The sequence below is a fragment of the Myotis nattereri genome (assembly GCF_964212035.1).
Source record: "Myotis nattereri genome assembly, chromosome: 4".
NCBI classification, from domain to species: Eukaryota; Metazoa; Chordata; class Mammalia; order Chiroptera; family Vespertilionidae; genus Myotis; species Myotis nattereri.
In genome coordinates this window covers 37,674,382-37,702,106 of record NC_138079.1, presented here as the reverse complement: position 1 = coordinate 37,702,106, position 27,725 = coordinate 37,674,382, and the positions used below count along the sequence as shown (strand labels likewise).

Below are 27,725 nucleotides of genomic sequence, written 5' to 3'. Positions count from 1 at the left end.
TGAGTCATTTCACCACTGATATAAAATATTTTCTTTTATTCTGCTGGGCTTGGCAAAAAGGCCTGATTGATACATTGAATGAATTTAGTTTTGGTTCACTTATTGTTGTCTACTTTTAGAATTTTGTAGGTGTAAAAGAAAAAAGTTTGGTGTGCTTTCTTCCCCTCCGCCCCCTCGGGAGACAAGGAAGTTATGGATTGCTCCTTATTACAAAAAATATTAGTCCTGGCATCAGTTCACACTATTTAAAATATCAGTGGTTTTGCCTGGCTGTGATGGCTCAGTGGATTGAGCATCATCCCATGGACCAAGAGGTCCTGGGTTCAATTTCCCATCAAGGCACATGCCTGATTTACAGGCTTGATCCCCAACAGGGGCATGCAGGAGGCAACCGATCAATGAGTATCTCTCATCATTGATGTTTCTATCTCTCTCCCCCTCTCCCTTCCTCTTCAAAAATCAATAAAAATATTTAAAAAATATATCAGTGGTTCATCCAGCAGATTCTCTACAAATATAAATACTTTTATTGAAGCCGTGATGATGAAAGCAACTGGGCCATTATACAGCAAGCATCCCAATTTATCCCCATTTACTCATGTTTTAACCCAAAGTGAGACATTCTACTCTCTCACAATTCCTGTTCTTTTCAGGGCAAGCTGGGTATGAGTGGCTAAGATCAAATGTGGCTTAAAAAGGTGAAAGGATTAAGAAGTACAAATTCGTAGTTACAAAATAGTCACCGGGATGTAAATAAAGTGCAGCATAGGGAATATAGTCAATAATATTGTAATAACTATGTATGGTGCCAGGTGGGTGCTGGGGGGAGGGGGCACTTTGAAAAGTATATGATTATCTAACCACTATGCTGTACATCTGAAACTAATACAGAATAATACTGAGTGCAAATAGTAATTTAAAAATATTATTTTAAGAAAAGAAATAGTTGACCATAAATCAGAAAAAAAATTGGGGGCTCAAATGTTTTTTTAACACATTGTTTAATACTTCCCATAGGACAGGAGTGCAGAAGAGCAAATTGTGACCAAAACAGAGATTGTGGTTCATTGAAAATGTATTTTTGTCTCATTCCATATTATGGCCATATGTTTCATGGTCTTAGCTTACTAAGTAGTAAGGGAGAATCATGCCATAAACTCCGGTCTTCTTTTGGCTACAGCAAAGCTCATAAGTCAGCCCAGAGATTCAAAAAGAGCTCCTGACCTTGAAGGCAAATTATGAAGGGCAAAGCAAAGATTCCATGTGGTCCAGGCATCCTTGAGCCAGCAGGTCTGAACTCTCACCTTCTAGTTTTAGATTGATTTCCTCTGTCTCATACAACCTTCTGGATACCAATATTTGAGGCTACCAGTGCATGTGCACAGAGTAATTTATAGAATCTGATTTTTTCTACCTAAGATTGCAGTAAAATAGCCATTTTTGTTTTGTTATGTCTATTTGTCCCACATTTCATATGAAGGGTCTCAAAATAGCAAAATAATAAATCTTTGATTTTGCTGTTTCCTCTGATTTGATCATCTCCTATAAAAAGGATAGGAATCAACTATTTTGGAAGCTAAGAAAACTGAGAAAGTCAAAGGTAACCATCGTGACTAATTGTTGCTCAAATTATTTTTTGGCCAAAGCAAACATGAACACTATATATGGTTTCTTGTCCAATAATTAGCATAAACCTTTATCACCACCACTATAGCACAATTAGGAGTCTCTCAATCCTAATTTTCATACAGAGAACATGCAAACTATTCGTGTTTTATAATACATTTTAGAGGAGAAATCTAGACTAACTCACCTGCTGACTCTTCTTTTTTTTTCAACTGCTGACTCTTTAACAGTGAAATTTTAAATTTTCGTCTATTTTAATTTTTGAAATTCCACCCTTACTAAAGGGTGTGGCAGCCCAAGGGTTTGATCCTGCTGTGTGTAGGAGGTATTCAATCACTAGCTCTTTTTATAAGATTTGTAATCACCAAGTTCAAAGAGTAGGTAAAAAGACTCGAGGAATACCTCCCACCTTCTATCTTTTCACCTCTATCCAGACAGCCTATAAAACGAAGGAAATGACCCCAAAAGAAAACAAGGTTGCAGAGAATGCTGAGGAAGTCGAGGACAATGAAAAACAGCAAAGAGGCTGGTGAATGGGAAACTATGATTTATGGGAGAAACAGAAAAAAAAAAGTCAGCATTGCTGGACAAGTTTCTTTTCAGAGAGGGAAAACTCCATCTCTCTGAAGCAGCAGTGGCAGGATGAAACAAGAATGCAGAGACTGAGCAGAGCCCTTCACGAAGGAGAGATGAATGGACTAGGTAAAAAGGAACAACTACTGCAGCAAGTGTGTCAAACTCAAAGGCTAATACGGGCCAAATAAACGAGGCATGTGGCCCGCAGGCCGTGAGTTTGACATGCTTATTATACTACAGACTTGGAGCTACACAGAGGAAATGAACTCCCTGCTTCCCCCTGAGCAGCCTCCAGGCCTCTACACCAACATACACTCCAGAGACCAAGCACCTCAAGGCAAAGGCTGGGTCTTACAAGTGTCCAGCCCATAGTGGCACTCAATCAGCATTCACTCAATTATCAGATGAGAGCCATAAGGAGGATCCAACAAGCGAGCAGTGGCAAGGGAACTTGTGACTAGGTCTTAGACTAGGAAACTGAGGCTTCTAAGAGATTGGAATCATCATCAAAGTAAATGGGAGCTATTATAGCCAATATGCGAAAAGTTCCTGAATAGGAGGAAACACATGTTGTATCTCTCTGTATCATAGTTACCTATGTTTCCCCAGCATATCATCAGCTTCAACAGATGTTCCTTGAACTGCACTGAACTTGATCAATTCAATACGTGCTGTCCTGGAGTGGACACTTGAGAAGTGACGTGAGCCTGCTCATACTTCTCAAGCACACTGATTGCTACCCTCCCCTTGTTCTTACAAAAATGGATGAGAGACATGACTGGAAGAAATATTGCTCAGGGCAAAGATAGTCTTTTTGTCCATTTCTTTTTCTAATTAAATGCAGGCATACTGGAAAAGGACAGAAAATAGAAGAAATAAATTACTTTAGTGCAGATAATATTAATGAAATATGATTTGAATTTCTAAGCCATGGCCTCCTAACTGCATTTCCTTTTTTGATTAGGTTACTTGCTTGGCTAATGAGGAAATACAGCGGACTGCGTATCTCTGCAAGACATTTAACAGGATTTCTGAACAGTGTGATAGCAAAATCAGGTGGATTTGTATGAAGCTATATATACAGTGCTGCTTAGTGTCAACCTGGGAAGAGGTTTATGGTGGGCTGCCTCAGGGCTCAGTTATGTCATGTCGTGTATTGACCTGGATAAAAATGAATACATGATTATCAAATCTGTGATGGCATGAAAATGAGAGGCATGGCAAAATGTGGGATGGCAGAGTTCAGACAGTTACAAAAGCTCTGGACGTTAGGATGATGATGGCTAAGTCAACTGTAACAGGGTGGTGTTCTAAAGGGATAAATGTGGGGTCCAATAAACCAGCTGGCTAAAGTGCAGGATTTGGAGATGTGGCTTAACAATATCCATAGAAAGGACTCGGGGATGTTATTTGACAGTCAAATGGATTTAAATAAAGCTACAGAAGCTTAAACTTCAAGGCCCCTCACTGGCATGGGCGCCTCCAAAAGCCTTGTAATTGTATATTAACAATTTTGTTTTTTTCTTAAAAGGAGTTCCCAAATCATGTAATTACAGAGCTCCTCAAAGCCTACACCCTCTCCCCATTGATATTTAATTGTGGATGGTAACAGTCAAAAATTACTTTTAGACTTACTTAATAGAGCACTGTATTGAAAACTATAGTCATCGGCTCTCACAACACACCTGGTCAATGACCCCCGGAGTATATGGTGTCCAGGGTGAGTCATGGCATTTTAGAGAAACTAGACCATAAACAAATAAGCAAACAAATTGAAAGAGGTCGCCTTACTGGCTCCTTCTTCTTGGCCTTAACCTCTCTTCTAATACACTGCTCCTTCTAAATTACTTTATCTATTTTCTCATATGCTGATGGCTACCAAATTAACATATCCAGCCCAACTCTTAGTTCTCTGAGCTCTGGGCTCATATATCCAAGTTGGCGTCTGATAACACCAAGGCACTAAAGCATGACCAAGACTGAACTCCTGAATTTTCCCCATACCCACTCCATCTTCCCTTCCTACCAATGAAACAAGTTTGAAGGACAGTGACCAGGGAATACAGGGAATCTTTAATATCTTGGTTTATGTAGAACAGTGGGTGGAACCGAAAATGATTATTAATCTGGAAGAAAAAAAAATTGGCATTGCCAGTGAAGAGTGTCTAAGACAGTGTCAGGTGGAATAGGGATTACAGTTCTTCCTTGAAGATACAATGAGACAAATAAGGAAAAACTTTCTAACAGAGAATGAAAAATGTCCCCAGGAGATGATGATTTCACCATCCTTGGATTTCAGGAAGTGGTAGGTTAGCCAAATGACTGTTTTAACTCTGAATTCTGATTTGGAAGTTGACCTCCAATGACTAAGACTCCCAAAACCTGAAGCTCAAAATGCACTGATAATTCTATTTTTAAGTCCTTTTTTAAAAAAACTATTCTCATCCAAAAATGTGTCATTTTTGTTTTTCCAAAACTGTGTTTCTGATTTCTCTGGAGTGATAAGTAGATATCAAGGAGTGGATAAAAGGAAAAGCACTGGACCTTTAAGGTCCCTTTGTTAGTGAGTCATTCTATACTCAAGCCCTTTTTCCAATGCAACCACAGGCAATCATAGCTCTAACAGGCTGGTCACCACTGGTCCTCTCCAGTGATTTTCAACCCACTTTAGCTGTAGCAGCCTTTCTTCAAAGTCTACAATGCCAAAGGAATAAAGGCCGAGTTGCTCTGGTTGTGGCAAGAGGGAGAGTGAATTCTACCCAACATTCTCCCCTTCTCTTGTCTTCCCCCACCAGCCCACTGATGTAGTCTGTTAGGGAGAACTCCAAAGATCCTTTTGTGTTGAACATAACTGTCTCCAAAATAATTGGTGGTGTTATGGGGCAAGCAGAGGAGACTATGGCAGAGCCTCTGGCCTAAAGGACACCTGGCTGAGCATAAGAAAGGTGTATGCCCTTCAGAGCCCATCCCAGTGACTGCAAATCCTGGGAATCTGCCCTTACACAGAACTTACATTCTTCATTTAAATCTGGTTCTTTTTCTTTGGTAATTAGGGGTAAATTCTAATATGTGCAGAGCCTATTGTGCTAAAATTCTACTTTGTGGGCTAATAAAAAAACGATTTAAGCAGCAACTTCATAACACTATGCCTTATTTAAAGAGAGAGAGGGATATTATTTGGGGTCAGATGGATGAAGTATGATACCTGCTTATTTAAGATTTGGGCAATGACAAACCCTTTTCTTTACATTCATCCTTTGTTCAATTTTATGGCAAAGACAAACCAATGACATGGGATAGAAGCCAGCCACCAGAAACTAATTGCAGAACTGCTAAGGTATGCAGGGGAGGTGCCCATGCATATATATGAGCTGAGCGTCAGGCTGAACTCAGGCCAGTGTACCACCCACCCGTGCTATTAGGCCACTGGGCAATTTCCAGGCCTCTACAGCTCTCTCTCTTCGCCGGGGCAAGGCGCTGATAATGTGTGCAACCTCTGACTTACCAGACAAACGCCCTCAGGCACAACATGCACTGGAGAACTCAATCTTGCAAAAGATTCTGACAGTTTTGAGGTGGCAGGTAGAGTGAGAATTGTAGTTCTAGATTGGAATTTCAGTGCAATGAACAAAAGCCTTTCCACTGTGTGGGTGCCATAGATATGCCTTAGAGGAAGACAGATCACAGCCTCTGGAGAAAGACAGGGCCCTGTGACCCCCTCTCACTGTGAGGAGCCAGGACTGTCTGCCTCCGGACCCAGATGACAACGATAAGTAACATGTTCCTTTTCATTTTGCTAGCCCTTCTCTCCCAGTGGGTGGGGAGTGAAACATGGTTCTGTCATCTGCCAAGTCTTTTTATAGAAGACTCCAGGTGAGCCAGATGAAGCTGGGCAGTTTATTTACAGCTCTTGCCAGTGATGAAAAGTACACAGAGACCTCTCTGTGAAGCGCAGCCTCAGGAAGATTAAATGCAGAAAGACAGATGGCCCTTCACGACACCCAGGAGGCCGAGAGGCCGCCATCTCAGGAAGTTCTCAGGAAGATGGTTTTAAATAGATGTGATAACTCCTCCTGTCAGCACATCCCTCAACCCTCCAAGTGGAAATCTGCTATCAGCTGCGGGCAGGCCCCAACCTGCTGCGGTGACAGCCCTGAACGTGTCTGTAACGACTATAAACAAATAAACACATTGAAAGAGGCACATTCTTTTGGAAAGAGAAGTTGCCCAGCCAGGATAAATTCTCCAGCAGACATAACCAAATCAAAATCTTCACTCGCGTTTTCCCAAATTCCATTATCATCATCTAGCTTTCAATACCTCACAAGTATCGTCCTTGAATAAGATACACGCATCAGAAATATTAAAGACCCAGCTTCAGTCCAGCTTCTTCAACCCTCTTTTTCTTGGAGCATGAATGTGAACCATGAACCAAGAATCTGCCCAATTTTCCTACTTGTAGCCCTTCCTTGAGCCCTCTCTTTTGGGGGCTGTTCAAACAGCCCAAGTTCAAACATTGGGACTAGGCATTAAAAGTAAAAGAAATCAGAAATAATGAGATCAGGGAAAGGAAGTTCAAGCACTGAAAGAGATCAGGGCGGTTAAATCCTACCAAAAGTCCAAGGGATTTTTGGAATATTCTTTCAGAAAACAGGAAACCCGGGTTTTCTTTTGGTTCATTTCAAACGTTTCCATCTTTTTTGCCATCCGTAAAATGTTGACTGTTCCAACACCCCTCCATCTGTATCTCCGGCCATTAAGAATGCTTCCGATTAATTATAGATGAGTGCTCTAAATTCTTTTGGTGATGAGTCACGGTTTTGCTTATTTCAAAGGAGATGTGACATTCCCTCCCCTTCTTCTAGCTCCCCTGAGTGCTTTCAAAGAGCAGCCTGAAGCTACAACAGTAACAAAGCAATTATAAAGCTTAGATACTCCAGACAGGAGCCCACCTCTTGATCGGTGAAAATTTCTATGAAGTTCTGGAAGGAGAAAGAGCCGGACTGGAGAATGAGCTCTCCAGTATTTTCAAAGCACTGCCCCGTCAGCACGAGCAGCTTGTGTCGGGCAGCGTCGGTGATCATCAAGCGCACCTGAAACAAAGCACAGGCAGCAGGAGTCACAGCAGCTCCCACGTCCCACCTTAGGACAGGGCTAGCCCTGCGAATGCTAGCCCTGTCCTGAGGTTATTACCAACAAAAACCATTCGTTCCCTGGTTATTCACTTCCCTCCTGGGGAGTTGGACAGAGCCAGTGACTATGGTCACCAGATCGCCCGTGACCGCGATTTTCCAGGTCTGGCTACAACCAAGACAGTAGCGGTGGCTGGCCTTCTCCCCTAGTTTCCTTGTCTCTTTCAAAGCAGCCTCCATAGCTGGTGATGATTTGTCCCACAGCTGTGTCTGCTAGCAGCACGTGGTCTGCGCCTTAGGAACATCTCACAGGCTGAGTCACCGAGTACAGTCCAGGTCCCAGCATGGCTGCCTCAGAAAACAGGTTTCCAACTAAGGTCCCAAGTCAGCCCCTCCCATGCAGGATCCCCTTCCTTCCAAGCCACACACCAAACACACAGCTCCCAATGCAGCCTACAGTGGCATCAGCCAGGTACCTAACCTTGAACATCAACAAAAGGCTGCCCCTGAACGGAACCTTTTCAATAGGACTGTAAATGGTTGCACTAAAGAACTCTCTGAACTTGAGGTGGCAGGTCGCCAGCCTGTGTCCTGTAGCAGAAATGCTGCTCTAAGCCCCAAGGTAATCATTCTATGCCCATTCGCGCAGGGGGGGACACAAAGGTAAACAGGCCACGAGGACCCACTGCCCCCAACACCCCCCAGTCGAATCAAGGAAACGCACCTGTGCTGAACTAATTATTCCAGCTCCACCTGTTCCATAAGCAAGCCTGAATTCCTTAAAGAATTCCCTATTTTTTCCCTTTTCCATGTCTCACAGATGTCTGGCTGGGTATACAGCTTTTTTCAAATTATATTTCACTTCCTGATTCTGTTAGAGAGAGAGAGATAGCCCATCACTTGCCTCAACTTTGTACCTTAATAGATTGTCAGAAAGATCCAAGAGGACCTGCTAATCTGAAGCAGGAGGAAATGGGATCAAGACAGGCTACATAATGCCCAGCCAGTGTGGCTCAGTGTTTGAACGTCCACCTATGAACTAGGAGGTCAGGGTTCGATTCCTGCTCAGGGCACATGCCCAGATTTTGGGCTCTATCCCCAGTAGGGGGCATGCAGGAGGTAGCCAATCAATGATTCTCTCTCAGCGCTGATGTTTATATCTCTCTCTCCCTTTCCCTTCCTCTCTAAAATAAACAAAAAACATATTTTAAAAAAACAAAAACAGGCTTCATAATGATAGCCAAAAAGGGGAAACAACCCAAACCCATCAACTGATCAACAGATAAGCAAACTGTGGCATATCCACACAATGGAAGAGTACTCAGCCATAAGACGAAATGAAGTACTGATATAAGCTACAATGTGGATGAATCTTGAAAACATTATGCTAAATGAAATAAGCCAGGCACAACGGGCCACATATTGTATGATTCCCATTACCCAAAATATTTAGAATAGGTAAACCCATAGAGGCAAAAAGTAGGTTAATGTTTGCCTACAGCTGGGGGGAATGGGGAGTAACTGCTAATGGGTTCAGGGTTTTTGGGGGGTGATATTCTGAAATTAATGGGGATAGTTGCACAACTTTGTGAACATACTAAAACCCACCAACTCACACACTTTCAAAGCATGAATTTCATGGTTGTAAAATACCTCGATTTAAATTTTAAAAAGGTTGCTGAACTGGTTTGGCTCAGTGGATGGAGCATCGGCCTGCGGACTGAAGGGTCCCAGGTTCGATTCCGGTCAAGGGCATGTACCTTGGTTGTGGGCACATCCCCAGTAGGGGGTGTGCAGGAGGCAGCTGATCGACCTCTCTCATAGATGTTTCTAACTCTCTATCCCTCTCCCTTCTTCTCTGTAAAAAATCAATAAAATATATATTTAAATTTTAAAAAGGCTATAATCACAGAGATGCTCAAAGCATGGCAGAAGAGACTCTTCAGGTAATGCAGTCCCTCCCCCTCCCCAGGGCCTATAGCTACCTCAATGTCCAAGAAGCAACTCAATAAAGGAAACAGTAAATGAAGATACACTAAGTCCTCTGGCTTAGGTCCCCAGAGATTCTTGGCTTCAGCCAAGTTCATACCGTATAGTGGTCTCTGAAATAATCTGTTACTCTCTCTGGCAAAAATTTCATATGATGGAAACAGTACTATTATTCATCAGAATAGTCAGTTTATATATCAGTTCTTATGTGCCATGCTGTGTTCTAACTGCTTCACATTTCTAAGCAGCACACTAAACATGCAAATTAAATGTAAGCACTGTACAATCTCCATTTCACAGAGGTGGCCAGGGAGGCCACCAGCGAATGAGTGGAAGAACCCAGGCATCGGCACCACGGCCCCGCTCCTTACTGCATGTCCCCTGCCTCTGGACAGTGATAAGGGGTCGGGCAGGATGGATCTGAAGGGGCTCGCATCTGAGATGCTGTTCTTTCTCAAATTTGGGTCCTGATGTCCCAGCCTGAGGGCTTGCCATCTATGCCCCCTGCTGCACCCTAGCAGAGTCCGTCCCAGCAGCACACCCTCCATGTACACACAAGAGTTCTACCCACTAGCCTCAATGAGATATTCCAGTTCCAGAACAGTCTTCCACTTTGTCCTTATTGGGAAGGGCAGTCTGGGGTGGTGCTGACACAGAGAACCAGCCACTGATGGGATGGACCCAGCATCCTGGACCAAGAACTTTCCTCTCCCCTCTCCCTCTCCGGCCACCTGCCCCAGTGCCTCCGGTAGGCTGGGTCCTGCAGCTGTGTGAGGCCCTGCCCAGACCCCGCAGAGCTGAATGCCCACCTCAGTGCTGACGGCTTCGTCTGACGGGTTGATAAGGACCACCGTTTCTAACACGTCACTTCGGTGATGAAGGATCTTTTGTCCTGCGGGCACAAAAACACAGACAAAAGAGGAGACCTTTAGCTTTTCCGGATTAAAACCGCCCCACCAGCTTCTGGGGCGGCTGAAGCATTTCTGCTTCTGACGAGGCACCCGCAGCAGGATTCTCCACGTCGTCTCGGGAAACACAATCAGTGTTACGAAACAAGAGTGTGCAGGCCCCGGCAGGTTCCTCCAGGAACGGGGTCCGTGTGGTCTGGGGCTCCTCAGGCTCTCATCACCCCTTCGTTTCCCAGGTTGATCGCCAGGCTGCCTGTGGGTTAATGGCAATTTTCATCTGAGACAGGGTTGGATGCCAGGAAAACTCAACGGGGCTCTCGACATTTCCTTTCTCATGGTAATTGGGGATGTTTCTGTGTATCAGCCTTTCTTCTGGTGAGAACGGTGCTGAGATTAATTAGGAGCCTTATTGTGAAATGAATGACATTCAGAAACCTGGGCTCACAATTAGCCCAACAAGCAGAATGGCTGTCTGAGGCAGGCTTACAGTCTGCTGGGGTATTCATTCATTAATTCTCTTGCTCATAGAAAAGTGGAGAAACTGGGAGAAAATGAAAAGTGGAGAACAACTCTCCTGCTGGACAGGGAACAACACAGCAAGGTGCTGTGGGAAGGAGGAAGCCTGTTGAAGGGGGGCTGGAATTCTGCCGTGTTTGTGACTCCGCATCCCCGACGACTTCCCACACCTTAGAGGTTTTAGGGCATCCTGTGGCGGAAACCACCTCCAGCCGAAGTATACTGGGGCCTATGGATGACCTACAAAGGCTCCCCCTCCTTGGACAATGAGATGAAAATGATCAGGCGACGTGTAGCCAGAGTGGGTGATATATGCTCTGCCAATCGATGAGGGACAAAGAAAGACATGTGAGAGGGAGCCACATGGTTGGGAGGGGAGACAAGAACATGTGTGCTGATTAAAGTATAAGAAAACTTGGATAAATGGGAGGAAATGGAATAGAATCTGAGGGAGAGAGATACCAAAGGAGAGATATATACAAGAAGAGAGAATGACCAAAAAGCAACTGTTTTCCAGGAAAATTATTGGGTGTTTCTTCTAAAAGCTAAAATAGAACTACTATATGACCTAGCTATTCCACTCCTAGGTGAATTGTAGTGGGAATTTGAACAGATACTTGTATGGGAATGTTCATTGCAGCATTATTCACAATAGCCAAAAGGTGGAGACAACCAATGACCACCTATGGTTGAAACAACATATGGTATACCCAACCAACGGAATATTATTCAGCCATGAAAAGGAATGAAGTTCTGATACATACAACAACAAGGATGAACCCTTAAAATACAATGCTAAATGAAGCCAGACACAGAGGGACAAGTACTGTATAATGTCACTTACATGTCTAGAATAAGCAAATTCATAGCATCAGAGAGCAAATTAGAAGTTACCAGAGGCTGGGAGAGAGGGACTGGAGAGTTACTGCTTAATGGGTACAGAGTTTCTGTTTGAGGTGATGAAAAAACTTTGGAAATAGAGGTGATGGTTACACAACATTGTGAATGTAATTAATGCCACTAAATTGTACATTTAAAGATGATTAAAATGACAAACTTTATGTTTCCTATATATTTTACCAGAACTTAAAAAATTAATAATGTAATAATGCCAAAACCTATGAAATGGTACACTTTACACGGGTGAATTGTACGGTATGCAAATCTCAATAAAGAGGTTACAGGAAAAAAAGCAGTGCAGGGTACACAGCTTAGTTAGGGCTTTTCCCCTTCATCTCATCAGGGACTAGCACGCTGTGGAAACGGCAGCATGATGAAATACCACCACTGCATCATCAAGCCTGTCCCTCCCACTGTCTTCTCTTTCCTAACAGTAACATTTCCCAGTGGCCCCCGCATTAGACATGGAAGAAGCCCAAACTAAACAATAATGATGCCAGGCACTGTTCTAAGCACTGCACTTGTACCAGTTCATTTAATCCCCAGGAGAGCTCACGAATTGAGGAACCAGGTCCCCTTTTACGATAAGGACAATGAAGTCTACAATTAACTAGCCCAAAGTCACACAACGAGCAAGTGGTGGAGGCAGGACCCGAACAGGGCACAGGCGTTAAATGCCAAGGAAGAGCTAGGGAAAATCCAGAGGAATAAAATCAGAAATGTGCTTAAAGAAGCAAGAAGCATCAGGAGAAGAATATTAGCAAAAAGAAAAAGTGGCAGGACACCCCCATAAAAGAGGGTACATTTAAGAGAAGGTGTATGATCCTTTACTCCCAATGCCTGAAAATACAGAAACCCCAAAACAGAGCAATGTCACACAATTTGGGCAGGCGAAGGACTGAGCCTCAAGAAAAAGAATTCAACTCAGACATAGGAGAGAACGCCCATGTGTGAATGCCAGAGTCGATAATTTGCTGGACATCGCTTTTTGGCTTGGGTGCTTTTGCTTTTACAACCATATGCATTTAGAGCTCACGCAAAAGAAGATCCAACTGAATAAGCAAACGATAAAATGACAACCAGCGAAACACAGCAAACTGTCTCCTTTCTAAGTCCTCCCATCAGTGGCCTCCGTGAAACAAACAAAGACTTCGGGGGCTTCTAAGGCACTGAGTTGAGACAAAATTCAGCAAAAGCTTAAGACTCAGGAGAAATGAAAGGTCGTTTCCTTGATCAAACTGTGGACCTGTTTTCAGGCAGCAGAATGCCACAGTGTGAGGGCACTGCGAGAACCCCCAAAGCAGGCTGGGCTCCTTCCCCCAGAGATGGTAAAGGACGCAGAGCTGCCTTCTTTCCTAAGCGATGTCCACCCGCCCCAGCTGCTCACTGCATCCTTCCAGATGCACATCTAAGCCACAACCCAGCCAGCCCGAGCCTTGGCCCACCCAGCCTGCCCTTTCTCGGACACTCCCTGGCAGGGGACGTCTTACCATCCACAAGGTCCTTTCCTCTGTGGCTTCATCACTTCCAAACAAAACAGATGCCATGTGACAGTGGCTGTGACCTCCACTCCTTCCCAGTCAATTTCCAGACCTGCTTGCGCAGGATTTCAACTGAGGACGTTCTTTCTGTCCAACTTTGGAAACACTGACACAGACGTGCACCGAAATACCCTGGCTGCTCCTTCAACAAAAGCCTTTTTATAGGATTGAATTTGAATGAAGGAGGGGATTTAGAGAGAGAGAGAGAGACAAGCTTCAAGCTCTTGTCACAGCCCAACTGTTGGCCAGATTCTTCTCCCAGCAACGTAACCAGGGGCCGGGTCTTCCTGGCATCGGGCAAACCCAGGGCCTGCCGGAGGGGCCGGGGCGCTGTGCCCCCATCCCCGCGTCCCCACGGGATGCCAGCTCCTCTGGCAGGAGGCTGCTCTGAGCTCTGGCTGCCGCGACGCTTACAAAGTTGCATATTTGGGGAATGTTTCACACTGGGAAGCGGGCCAGGCATTCTGAAGAGAGGCCGCCTGCCACCCCCGCCTGAAAAGGTCTCATTCAATTGCTTCAAAGAATAAGTTCCCAGGAAAGAAAGACAAGCCGGTTGCAGCGCTCTCTCCACCATTACAGATCGCATGCTACAGAAACAGCTTGCGGGGGAACCATCAGGCAGCCCCACGAATAGGTAACTCCCCTCAGCACTGGTCTGAGGGAGGCAAAAGCCGGGGTTTGAGATGGAATGACTGTCATCATTGCTTTGATAAGATAGGCTTTGAGGGCCCCCCACAAATTCAGTGTAATTGTGAAGGCTCCATCCGGGGGAGGGGCAGGGGGGGGGATGTTATGTGACACAGAAAAAGGGGTCTGCTCCACCTTAGAAACAACAGAGGATGGTCGGGGACCCCCTGAGGCAGCAGGGTCCTTGGAGACAATGAGACTTTTGTCGATATACTCGAAAAGGCCATGCTTGAAACTCAATAAGCCTGTTATTGCTGCGACTTTTTTTTTCCTTTTGAATATTGAATCTGTCTTTTAAGGTTGGGCTATTCTAGTGGCTTATGTTTTACTATATTCAGGTGACTTTGAAATCTCTTAAAACAAAATGTCATTTTTTAGGTATATAATTTTTAGGATGCTTATGGGGTCTCTTCACAGTTTTATATGCATTTAATCTAGTCTCCCTCTCTCCCTCTCTCTCCCTCCTGGTTTAGGAAGACGCTGACCACGGCTGGATTCAAAGTCACCCGGTCCTGAGGCACAGCCACAACCAAACCTCCGTAAACTTGGCATCTTCTCTCTTACACAGCTGACGCTTCTCTCCCACACCCATCAGCCCGGAACACAGTGCTGAGGCGGCTATAACATCGCTGCCGGGGCCAGAGCAACACCCAAAACTGTCAGCCCAGTTAGGCAGCTGCTGGATGAAGCAGCCTGGCCCAACAGAGAGAATGCTGGACCAAACGCTGCAGCTGCGCTGAGAAAGGGGGAAAGCCCTTGACGAAGATAATAGCTAGTAAAGCTAAATGAAACCTTTTAAACTGTCTTCCAGTGAACGATAACTCTGTATGTCTTAAGGATAAATATTTAATTTCTATTCCCATTAGTGATCACAATCCAGAAGTTTATTTCTATAACTCCCTTTGCCTGCAAAATGAATACATTGCAACATAATCCAGAAATGGGAATTGAAGAAAGAAAGCCTTCGGTATGTATTCAGTATGGAAGGGAGAAGATGAGGGAGATTCTGAGTCATTCATGTGGATGGAGGTGACCAGAACTGAGTCATGGCTGGGCCTCCAGCAGAAGGGCCCTCGCACCCACCAACCTCTGCCCCCAACTCCCGCCGCTGCCCCATCTTCACCCACCGCCTTTGCCCAGGTGGAACCAGAGTGGATTCTTTCTGGAAAAGGCATCTGACATTGTGACTCAGCATTAGAAAGCTTCCAATGTAAAGAAGCAGAAATCTTTGGGTTAAAGAAGTTTCTAGAGTTAGAAAGGGAAATGTGTGGGGTAATGAAGGACTAGGATTATTTAGCTAAAAGTAAGGGTTGGTAGACCAAGAAAAGGCCAGAAGCACAAAATGTCCTAACATTAAAGTCTGTCGTCACTGGGAGGAAAGGAGAGAGGGAGGGAGGGAGGGAGGGAGGGAGGGAGGGAGGGAGGGAGGGAGGGAGGGAGGGAGGGAGAGAGGGAGGGAAGGAGGGAAGGAGGGAGGGAGGGAGGGAGGGAAGGAGGGAGGGAGGGAGGGAGAGAGGGAGGGAGGGAGGGAAAGAAAATGAGAGCAGTGAGAGTTCTTCAACTCTGCATCTTCATCAAAGTGGATTTGCAAAGAGGAAACATCTCACCTCCAATCCCACATGCAATAAACACTCCCCAAGCTAAATTCAGATAAATGGATAAAAGCAAGAAATGAAAAGTCCTCAGTGCTGGAACTAAACATTAATTACCAGCAACTCTCCCAGCAGCTTTTCATAACAGCCTCTCGTTTGTAATAACACCAGGCCTCCTTTCAGCAGGAATCCACATAATAATGTCAAGCAAGTGTGCTAAGAGGTGGGGCAAGTTTGAAGAGAACGGGTGCTGGTGTGGAGGGAGGGGAGTCACCCGCATCAGCAGTTTTGTAGTGAAGCTCTCTTCTTCAGGACCCTCACAGATGCCCCTCCATCCCTCTCAACCAAGGCCAGGCCCAGAGCAGGCCCTGGCCCAGCCCCCGCCTCGGGACAAGGTCTGCCAGGCTCCTGGAGGGCAGGAGCAAGTCAGAAAGCCTCACAAGCAGCACCACGGCCTGTTCCCAAGAACCTGCATGGTCTCCCTGCCTCCTTCTATCCCACCTCTTCATTTCTAAGCAAGAAAAACAGAGAGACCGACAGGGGAGCATGGCTTTGGGAGACCACAATCAGCAGGTCTTTCCCAGGTGCCCAGAGTGAGGGCTCAGAGGGGGGACCGGGTGGAAGGCGGAGGAGCCTGGCCTCACAGAAGCCTCCCCTTGTTCCCTGGCACAAGAAATCACTCCAGACGTGGTGGAGGAATGACCATGAGGCAGGACTAGACAACTCAGCCCCTGGCGTGTGCGAGAAAACTCCGGTGCTGGGAGACTTGGCATCTCCTGGTGACACGGGTCCCCAAAGACCAGGTGGCGGCAGAGAACACGAAAGTCAGCTGTTACCTGAGACTGTACAGATGCCCGCTCCAGGGAGGTAAAACTCCTGGCTGGAGGGAGTTTGATTCCCCACCCTCCGGCCCTCCCACACATCAAAATCAACTTGTTACCTGTCACATCTGTCTGTTCTTGCAGCTCTGAGCCTGAGGCTGGAAAAAGGGCCCCTCCTAAGCTGTCCCAGAGGCAGCAAGGGACATGGGTAGAAAGACCACAGAAACACGCTGGTTTTCAGGTCACACACACATGTTGGAGCACCTTCCATGTGCCTGCACTATCCTACCTGGATCAAAATTATATAGGGTGTCCCAAAACTCACGCAAGATTTGAATTTTGCGTGAGCATTAACAACAACAACAAAGAAAAGCCTAATTTTACTTGGTTTATTGAATCAGATTCTAATATCTGTTGCCCTTTTATTTCAATCCCTTCAATTTGATAAGCATTACCAAGTACCAATTATGGCCCAGGAGCAGGGACAATGAAGACCACGGCTTTGCGCATGTGCCAGCAAAGCCGTGGAGGCCATTTACCCGATGTGCTATTCTATACATAACCCTATACTGTATACTTTATGAATCAATAAAAAATTTACAATTTTTAATTATAAATCTGTGTTTTCTATCAAAATTACTTCTTGCGTGAATTTTGGGACACCCTATAGCTAGGTGCCAGGTGAATGTATGGCGGTGTTTACTAAGGGCTCCTCATTCTCTGAACTCCAGGCAGCCCATTGTTAAGAACATAGCAGGAAACCCTTACACATATAGAGAGCATTTTATCCTTGGATCGTACCTCATTTAATCCTCCTCACTTTCCTGTGAAGTGGTGGGGACAAGTAATATTATCTCCTCTTCATGGACCAAAGTTCTAGTGACTTGCTCGAGGCCTCGCAGGCTGAGAGCAGAACGTGGCCAGTCATGACCAAGGCTGAGACACTATTCTTTTCTCCATCTTTTCCTGATTAAAATTAAGGTTTTCATCCAAAATCAGGGTTTTCAAGGTGTGAGGCCAAGATTCCCCTTTGTAAGAGGTAAACACGCAGCCAGGTCAGCCACTGGTCAGCCAACACTGGTCAGCCAATGCTGGTCAGCCAATGCTGCTGAATCGCTGCCCGCTCCACGGGCACGCGGGCCTCCCACACGCACCGAGGCCAATTCTCTCTTTGTTTCGGCTGAACAATCAGAGCCCAGTTCTCTCCCACTTTCCCCCTGATATTCCTGGAAATGGCGTTTCTTTTCTGTTGGAAATAAATTTTGTTGTTTCTGCATTTGTTTCATCTCTGATGTATGTCCCTGCTTGTCACATAGCTCTCCAAATGTTTAATGCTTGTTTTTTCAAGAGAATAAGATCAGGAGACTTTGTAAAAAAAAAAAAAAAAAAAAAAAAAAAAAAAAAAAAAAACAACAACAAAAAAACACCACCTTTTGAATGTAATAAGTTGATCATTGCTTGGGAATTAAACTTTTTTTTTTTTTTTTTACCTTAGATGTCTTTTTGTTACAGAGAATTTAGTTGCTATTGAATTTGCACCTACCCCTATTTTTCTCTCTATTTCCTGGAGTTAACTAGTTTTCCTTTTTGTTGTCATTGGTTAGTTTTTTTACGTGTCTGCTAGTGCTTCCACCCCATCCTTCCCTTGGTTTCTCTGCCATCTTCTGATTTATATTTCTCTGTCTTGTAGATGCCCAGAAAAGCAAACAACTAAATACCCCAGACTTCCAAGGTTCTCTCCTTGTCTTGAATGTGTTCACTACAGGCAGAGACAAACTGAGCCTTCACGTGACAGGCGGGGCGGCCTTGCTCCTGGTGGTACACGGAGGCTCATTTTGCATTTCACATCCCCTCCCGGTCCAACTGCTCACCCCAGGAGAACTTGTCGGGGGTGGGATGCCAGGTGACAATAGGTCTGATTCCTTTCGCAGGGTTCTCATCGCACCGTCTTTCTAAATCCTCTCTTCAGGGTTTTCCTACTGCCTAATCTATTCTCTCATGTTCTCCTCCCCCCACCCCCTTTGTAAAGTCCTCAAGGCAGAGGAATGAGAACCCAGGCCTACAAGGGTTAGCATGGAAGAGAGTGGAAAAAAGAAGCTTCAGAGAATGTTTTTAATCTCACGGGTCTTCTTCTGCCTTTCTAAGTGATGCTGTATTTCCTGTTTGTTAAGATGATGTGGATTATTTACAAAGGCCACAGTTTCCTGGAGTTGAATTCAGGCAAATTACTGCTACCTTCATAAACCGGTATTGGAGATTAAAACATGAATGCGATGCTCTCCCTGTCTTGGAGAAAAGACAGTTTAATGGGGAGACCTAAGAGTTTTGACAGTCTCTAATTTGGGAAATGCAAGTCAGAAGTAGTGTTTGATACACAGTGAAAGCTCAGTCAATATTTGATAAAGGAATGAATAATAAACATGGCTAAGATATATTGAATACCTGCCCTGGGTCAGGCCCTGGCCTATGTTCTTGATGTGCGGTTATCGCATTTAATTTGCACATTAAGCCCATATGGAGGGCACTAGTCCCATCTTCCAGATGAGGAAAACGAGGCATAAGGCAGTTAGGCGACTGCTCAAGAAAGTACGTAGTGAAGCTAGGATGGAAGCCCAGGTGGTCAGTGCCCAGAGCCCAGGCTCTTGGTTAATACGCCATTTTAAAAGGGAGGATGGTGGACAGATGAGAATGAGTTTGGTTTGGGGCACATTGAGTTTGAGGTCCCTGTGGAAGATTCAGGTGGCTCTGCCCAGTAGGCAGGCAGAAGTGTGGGTCCGCTGCTGGGCAGGAGGTTGGGCCAGAGGCACAGCTCTGGGAGGCATCAGCGTATTTTCAGGTGATGCTCTAGGTCTAGGAGAACACAGAAAGAGCCTTTTCCTGAGAACAGTCTTGGGAAACACCATTATTTAAAGGATGGGCAGCCCTGGCCGGTGTGTGGCTCAGTTGGTTGGGCATTGTTCTGTGCACCAAAGGGTCTCCAGTTCGATTCCTGATCAGGTCAGTCATGTCACATGCCTGGATATCGGGCTTGATCCCCAGTAGGGGGCATACAGGAGGCAGCCAATCAATGTTTCACTCTCACACCAATGTTTCTCACTCTCCCTTCCTCTCTCTCTAAAAATCAATTGAAAACATTAAAAAATAAATAAAAGATGGGCAAAAGCCAGGGAAAGCCCATGAAGGTGATGGAGAAAAGCATGAGAGAAATAATGGTGCCACGCCTTCTTTGCTCACCTTCACCCCCAGCCCCAGGTGACCTAGAACCTCAGTGCTGTCCTGATTTGCAAGCTTAACCCACCTTTGCATACAGGAGAGTGGAGGCAGAATATTCCAAAGACATTATCTAATCCAATACTCACTTTGACCTACACGTCCACTGCTCTGATACAGTGCTTAGCCTGTGGGCGTGGCTTTATTTCCTGTCTGGGAGACATCTGCCTGGTTTAAGAAAAAGACTGTAGGCTGGCAGTTCTCAGAACGTAATATATGACCAATGTCACCCAGTAAATTTAATAAAAGAACATAATATGCCCCACAACCACCTGAGCTACTCACTAAAAGTGCAGATAAAGGAATGGTCACCCTCAGAAGGTCTGTCTGATTCAGGAGGTGGGGTTGGGGCCTGAGGCTGCATGTCTGCAATCTCTCAGTGATATCGATGGTTCTGGTGCCTTCTTTGAGAAGCCAGACGGGGTAGATGATGAATACGCTACTGATCAATAACAACATGGCAAGTCACCTTATTTAAAATCATCCTCACGTTGTTTTTATGTGATGCTATCCTAGTGTCTGAACATACTGCTAGAATTATTTCCCTTGGGAACAATGTGGTCATTAAGGGCTCACACAACTTTTCCCGGTAAGTATCGATTCTCTAATTATTTGACAGTTTTATCTGACATTTAATTTGCCATCAAACTCCAGCCATTGATCAAATCCAGACAAACGGCTGACCTTTCCTCCTCCTCTGTTAATGTTCAGAACCAAATCATCACACTACTCACCCTCAAAGCCAGCTGCCTTAAAAACAAAAGTCAAATGAATCCCTTTGGTACTGGCTATTGAAAAGGAAACAGGAAAAGAAAAATACAAACAGCTATCATAACCAATATCATACCTGGTATCTATTAGTTACCAGCCCCTTGGAAGCCCTTGGCCCTTGGCCAGAGAAAAATGTCATGAGTTGGTTTTTCCCCAGTAAAGTCCCAAGGGGGCAATGCTACCCAATAGTGGCCGAGTCAGTATAGGGCACCGCAACCAGCTGGGTGAGCTGCCAGGAAGGGGCTTCCTAGGGTCGAGATCCTGCCCCGGGAGGAGGAGGCTCAAGGGACCTGAGGTCTGGTCTTAGCTGAAGTGGGGCCTCACTGCCACCATCTGTAACATGTAATGGAAGGCAGATGGATACTCGGGTCCTGTGTTGGGGCCGGTATGAGTAAGTCTGGTCATGTCTTTAAAGTATTTGGCATAAAGCCTTAGCCCCGCCCAAAGGAGCTGTGATTTTTTTTTTCATTTTAGTTTTGTTTATTTATATATTGCCTTATTCAGCAGGGGGAGGTGGAGATGGCTCATTTGCACATACTGACGGAATCAGCACGTGTACTAGTATATTTGCACTTTCCACACTTTGCCCGTGTTGGTCATGGCTGGGTGCTTGGGCTGCCCAGAAAAGTATGCACAGTCCTCACGGATCTGGGGCTCCCCTACGCTAGTGCCAAAGGGCAAATCAACCCACATCCGGGCCCAGGCCCAATTCCTCTTTATGTCCCTGTTCTTTGCTCTCAGTTATGTGTATTGTCTGTTGACCCAGAGTGAAGTTCCACTTACAGCCTTCCACCTACAGGCTTGCAGGTGTTGATGGTTTTGCGAAATAGGACAACTGAAAATATGGATACCCCGTAGCTACACACAAACACCCACTCAGTTTCTAAGTAGGATTTAAGTAGATTGAAATTCAGCTTATAGAAGTGAGTAAATCAGGAATCGACTTTTAGGATCTGAAAAAATATATGCCTGTGTCATCATTAGCAGGAAGTCCACTGTCATACATAAGTAAAATGAAACACTGTTTAGCTCTTTTTATGTGATTAGGACCAAAAAAAAGGTCCGAAAGTGTTAAGAATTGTTTGTGTTTGTTTGTTTGTTTTCACAAGTACATTGAATTTTGCTTCTGGTCATTTGGCCCCTCTTATGATTCCTCAAAGAATTAAAAAGGGGCATTTATGAGGAAGGTTTCATTTTGATTTTATATTCAATTACAAGGTCTTCATAAGGTCACCATCAATGGCATGCCACAGCATATCCCCCGTACCACACTTGATCCTTTCCGGGAGCCTGTGGGTGAATGACTACATCTGCAGAGTTAGGAAAATTTGATGTAGGAAGCAAGGGATAAGTACAGAGCCACATAATTACTTAATGTTTACTTAACAAGCAGAGATATGTTTCTGACAGATTCAATCAACTCTGACTAAGGGGCATTTTCAAGACATTGAGAGATGTGTTCTGCACCATCAGATGTAACTCTCCTGAGAACAAAGGTCCAAAACCAATGATGCAGAAGTGATTCAGGCAAGCAGGCAAGTAAATTCTTCCCTCCTCTATCTTCTTCAGAAGATTGAAATTTTGATTTAGAATGAGTTTAGAGAGGAAGGCTCTAACTGGAAATTCTGGGAAAATCTGCTCTTGCAAATATCTGCAGATTTTCATTTCCATGAGAATAGATTCTCCTAAGAAAATCAGCATGCACAATACCATGTTCTACATTCCTATCTTGCATTATTCTCTATTGGTTATTCTTTATGTATTTATACACTTGGGATACATGCAATTACCCATACGTATGTTAAGCAAAGTTCTTATGATGCTTTATTCTTTGCTCTCTCACAAATAAAATAATGTGTTTTGTCCTAGCAAAAATGCTAACAGATAAGGAAGGTGGCTCTGGAGAATGGACTAACTCAGGTTCCACTGATGAAGTTCTGGAGTATGACTGAAAGAAAGAACATTTGATTCTGCTCCAGAAAGCAACACTGAACGCGTTCCCATTTATTTTGGAGTAGATAGAGGCTGTCACTGGAGAAGCTAGAAAGGTGAGGCAGCACACTAAGTTGTAGAGGACAGTCCCAATTCGCTTTAAACTCAGATATCAGGAAAATGCATGGATTCAAAATTAACGGTTGGAGAGGCAAGAGTGAAGCCATCCTGAGCCCTGGTTGGCTCAGGGCATCGGAGGAACAGCAAGAGTTGGACAAGGATGGGAGTCAAAGAGAGGTGAGCAGTGCTTGACTTGGTATCTGAAGTCCAGTGGTCCAACAAGAGAAGAATCTAACCCTGCTCCCCATTGCCAGCTCCTTCAAGGACAAAAGGACCCCAAACCAAGGACACTGTGATGTGGGTTCTGGGTCAGGTTTGAAGCTTAAATTTATGTCCTTTTTTTCCTCACAATTCTTAAATGACATAAGCTGATGCTTTAATGTGTTTTTTCTATTGTTCTGGAAAATATCTGCATTGCCTTCCTATCAGGTCCAATCAAATCCATTATGAAATTTCCTAAGCATCTCATGTCTATAAAATTGCTTTCAAGAGTAAATTACATCTTTTTTTAATTATAACAAAATTAAGGGTTATCAAGGTAAAGATAAGAAGTCCACTTAGCAATACTTCCACCCTTGGGATTTTGATGTCAAAATTGAAAATATATCTCTCTCCCTTGGCCCATTTTTTTTCAATATAAAATGTCTGTGCACTTAGATAAGCTTTATTAGAAAAAACATTATTTTAATATGTTAGTCTGTTTTTATTTGATTTAAAGAATAACAGTTGTGCAAGGGTAGCAAATGGAACACTAGAGTTATATGATTTGACAGGTAGAATAGAAAAATAGTCTGAGTGAGTCTTTCCTACTAATGGATGATTATGTTAAGTGGGATCAATTCTGTGCCCTCCTCAGTTTGCATCTGAGTCTCTTTTTTTTTTAGTCGTCACCCAATGATACGTTGAGAGAAAGACAGAGAGAGAGAGAGAGATCGGTTGCCTCCAGCAGGCGCCCTGACTGGGGATTGAACCGACAACCTAGATATGTGCAGTGACCAGGAATCGAACCCGCATGGGATGATTCTCCAACCAACTGATCCATCTGGCCAGGGTTGCATCTGAGTCTTATGGTGTCTTGTCCAGAAAAGCAGGGAAAGAACCAGCTCACACTTTCTTATTAATATTTACTGGAAGCTCTAGTAACTATCCTGGGCTTTCGTCTTGCTAACTTTTTATTCTTTCTAGAGGTGAAATTTTGCTTCTAGTTTAAAAAAAAAATCCAACTAATCAATTTCAGACTATGGGACAGACGCTGGATCACACAGGAGACCACAGCCTCTGCTCTCTTCTTTCCCATAGGCCCGCATGGAAGAGAGGTGCTGAGCTAGCAGCGTCCTAAGCCATTTTGTAAATTCAGATGCTGTGTTGCCCTTTGTTCCTCCTCTTTTTTTTTTCTTTTCTTTTTTGTAATGTCTACATTTTGGCATTTCTGCATGGCCTCTTTGGTTTCAGAGCTTTACAACCGAGCATTTCCCATTGGAAAAAAAGGGGGGGGGGGGGGAATATAGCAATTAGCATACATTATGTAGCTGCACCACACTAGTGTCCTCGCAAACAAGTCTTTGTGACAGGCAAGGCGGCCCTGTTTTGTCTTGTTTCTGGCGGGCCTCGCCCTGCTCACAGCCTTCAATTGCCAACTAGCGATGCCGCCCCTTCCCTTCCTCTGCTCCTGCTTTCCCAGCCCCTGCCAGCTTTACTGGCTCCAAGTATTTAATGAGTTTTTAATTCAGTTTTGGCTCTGGAACCCAGCCAGCTACTGCTGCCTGGGGCTCGCATTTCCCTTTACACATTACCAGAGGACAGCCGTAAAGACAAGTGCTGTCACTATTGGACTTTTCCCGGGAGGATTCGCTTGGCCTCAGGTTATCACAAGGTCTTGCTGACTGCAGACAGCGGAGGAGCTGAAGGCAGTCCCCGCAGAGCCGCAGGGACAATGGGAGAGGCACCTCTGGGTGCTCGGAAGCAATTTCTAGGGAGTGAACACCGCTCTGTAACTGCTGGGCGTCAGTCCAGCAGGAGAGAGAGAACCAGACCACACTTGCATGCATGTTTACACCCAGGTGCCCTTCATATAACAAGACCCTGGCATGCTCTCCACCACAATTCCAATGGCCGATTGTCTCCTCTCAGGCACTGGAGAGGGGTCCACATGCTGTCCTCACCTCCCGGGACTCTCGTGTGGATCATGAAACGGTAGTCTCCTGGTAAGGAGGCTCTGTAGAAGCCACAGAAGCTATTACTCTGGGAGAAGATGTTAGGAAAACTCTCCGAGACTTAAAGTGCTGGGACATAGCTCATAAATTACGCACTGTTCCCTACATTAGCCAAACCATAGCCAGGATGTTTCAATCTATCTACACAGTCTTTCTGGGCATTTGCGCATGCTGTTCCCTCTGCCTGGAACACCTGTCCCCATTATTTACTTGGCTGCCTACTGATACTTCAGGTCTTGGTGTGACAGATCACCTCTGGGGAGTCTTCCCAGAATGCCTTGTGCCCAGAGCAGCTGGCACTCACTGCTATGGTCGCAAACACCACACTGAGCTGCTGCACATGGCCAGCACTGAGGCCTCTGATGTCAGAAATCAGGTTTTGAGAGGGAAGCTGTTGCTTCCTTACAGATGGGTGTTTGGCATTTATTTATTATTCATCAGTGGAGATGGCTAACAAAGTCTCCCGAGTTGAAACTGTAGTTCCAGGTTTTGAGAAGAGCACAGTCATATTGATTGGATAATGGATGCAGAATGATTGAAAGGAGGCTTTGCAAATGCGGCAGACGGGAATAAGAACTGATTTAGACTAAAAGCTATAGTCAGATATTTTAAAATAGCAGCATAAATGTATCCCACACAAGCTATGATTCTACCTATTCATAAACACCGGTACCTGATTCAATCTAGTCATTAAATAAATGACTGTATTTTACCTAAACACATGGGTTTTACATCCAATCAACCGATAATTTAAGGCACTTGAGAGCCATGGCACATTCCCAAAGACTGCTACACAGGGTTGGTTATCTCATGAGGTAGTGAGCCCCCCAGCTGTGGAGGTGGACAGGAAACCAGGAGCTGGTGGCACCTGTCAGCAGTTCTAGAATGGTGGTTTCTGGTCTTGGCTGAGCATCAAAAGCACTGGGTGTTCGTTAAAACTATATATGGCCGTGCCCGGCCTGGACCTACTGAATCCGAATCTCTAGAGCCAGAGTTGAAGCCTGTGATTTAAAATCTCCAGTGACGATTCCGATCACCAGGAAGATTTGGGAACCTCTGTTCTAGCAACCCCTGTTAAACCTAAATTTCAGTGATTTATAACTGCATTTGACATTGCAATAAGCAACTCCTCCGACAAGATTCCTCTTACCAATATGTCAACATAGTGATCTCTAAGATTTGAAATGTGAGCTCATCATAAGGGACATTCACAAGTTAGAAAACAGGAAAAGAAAGGCTAAGTGACTTGACCAAAGTCACACAGCAAGATAATGGCAGAAGCAGGAATAAGGCGTGGCTAGCCCGACACACAAGCCTTTTCCTCCCTCAAAGGACTGCAGATTCCGAGGTGGCTCCTAGAGGCCCTTGTGACCTCACAGCTCCACGACCCAGCTGCCTTCACCCATGAAGTGATATCATCTCAAGTGACATAAAAGGTGTCTTTGAATGTTCACCTAGATATTTCTTAGATTCCTTGTTAGAAGCCAAAGATGGGCTACCAGAGAAGTAGTGTAATTTAATTCCTAACTTTCCTTTTTGAGTCAGTGATGGCAGAAATCTGGAATACCATCCACTTAGGCTAAAACTGTTGGCATAGAGATGGTCACACATTCTCCCTTCTTTTAAAAAAAGGATTAGAAGCAGGGAATTCTAATCTAACACAGAATGTCTGGGAAGTTGCCACTCTTTCAGCTCTCCTAGGTTTTGCTTTTGCAGGAACTCCTCGTGGCAAACTCTGAAGGATGGAGTTAATGAAAATCCTCATACATTGCACTGGAAGCCTTCGCCGCGGCAGCATAATCACCCGAGCAGCACTCGCTGTGCTGCAGCTAACATCCCACCCCTGTGCACTCATAAAAGGTCTCCAAGTGCAGTGGGAAGTATTTTTTAATGACCATGATTTAATATTTCCTAAGTCCTTACTGTGTTGGTTCCCTCACAATACATATAAATAGCAAAGCCTGTGGGCTCTGCTGAGGTGATAGAATCTAAGGAAGGAAACAAGAATGCTGTGAACAGCCTCGTATTTCTTTAGAAATAGTTCAGAAGCATGGCCACAATATAATACATGTAACTTCAGGAAGTCAGAGAGCTTTTGCTTTTTGGTTTTTTGTTTTGTGTTGTTAACTTTCTATTTTTAATGACATTTTCCTTTTCTTTAGCACCATTTTATTTTCATCTTTCCTCAAGAAGTAAGAGATGAGAGGTGTGGGGGTCGGGTAGAAGATGCCCTGCCCATCACGTCATGGCCTCCCATCAAAGATTTCCCAAGTTAGACACCACAAAAAGATCTCAGAGGACATGAAAAGATCTTTAAATTGTCATGTTGACAATGAATTCATAGGGGAAAAATACTTCTACCTCTACTTATGGTTCTTCCCTTTCTCCCCAATTCAGACACTCATTGTGTCAATCATATTAGTTTTGCCAAGAGACTCACTGTATCCTTGATCACAGAATATCAGGTATTAAGTTCCGTAGAATCAGTCCAATGCCTTGGCATATCATATGGCGTGACACTGTCTGCAGTGCTGTCCCAGACTCGAAGGCCCTTTCACTCCCGGTGATGATAAGTTAGTACTAGTTCATCACAAGGCCCCTGGCCTAGCTGTCAATTCTGGTTTTTCCAACACCTATTTTTCATCCCACCATCAGCAGAGCCTACGTGGGAACTGAGAGCAGAAATCACTAGGGGTAGAAAAGAAGGGCAGAGGAGGCCAGGAGCATCACCATTCCTCTTCACTAACTGCAACTTAGCCTGTTCGTCCGTCCATCTGCCAGACTCCTGGCTGTGGCAGCAAGAGGCCCTATCAGTTGAGAAGAGTCTCAGAGAGAGAAGCATTTTTAGTTCACTGGTCCCTTCACTGTAACACCAATACTAGTACTAGCAGGAACCACACAGCCACCATTTACTGACTGTTTGCTATGTGTATTTTGTGGATTACATTAAATCTAATCCTCAACAAGAGCTCTATGACTGACTTCATTGTATGTTCAGAACTACATGGAGAAACTGGGTATACAGAAATTAAGTGATTGGTCCAAAGCCATGGCTGAGTGAAAAAGCTGGGATTCAAACCAAGTGCACCTGACAATGAAGTTCATCTTCTCTCCTCAGCCCCTTTGGTACC

The 27,725-nt window shown here is 44.7% G+C and overlaps 1 protein-coding gene across 1 annotated transcript in view; it reads right to left on the bottom strand.

Annotated features, from left to right (window-relative positions):
• The window catches only part of MAP1B (microtubule associated protein 1B), an 88,885-nt gene that overhangs the window by 12,687 nt on the left and 48,473 nt on the right, over nt 1-27,725 (bottom strand). Inside the window, exons 3-4 of the mRNA XM_081090042.1 lie at nt 10,133-10,215; nt 7,155-7,295 (exon numbers count right to left, since the gene is read on the bottom strand). Of these exons, the coding sequence (XP_080946168.1) occupies nt 7,155-7,295; nt 10,133-10,215 (224 nt within the window). The remainder of the gene's footprint in view (nt 1-7,154; nt 7,296-10,132; nt 10,216-27,725) is intronic.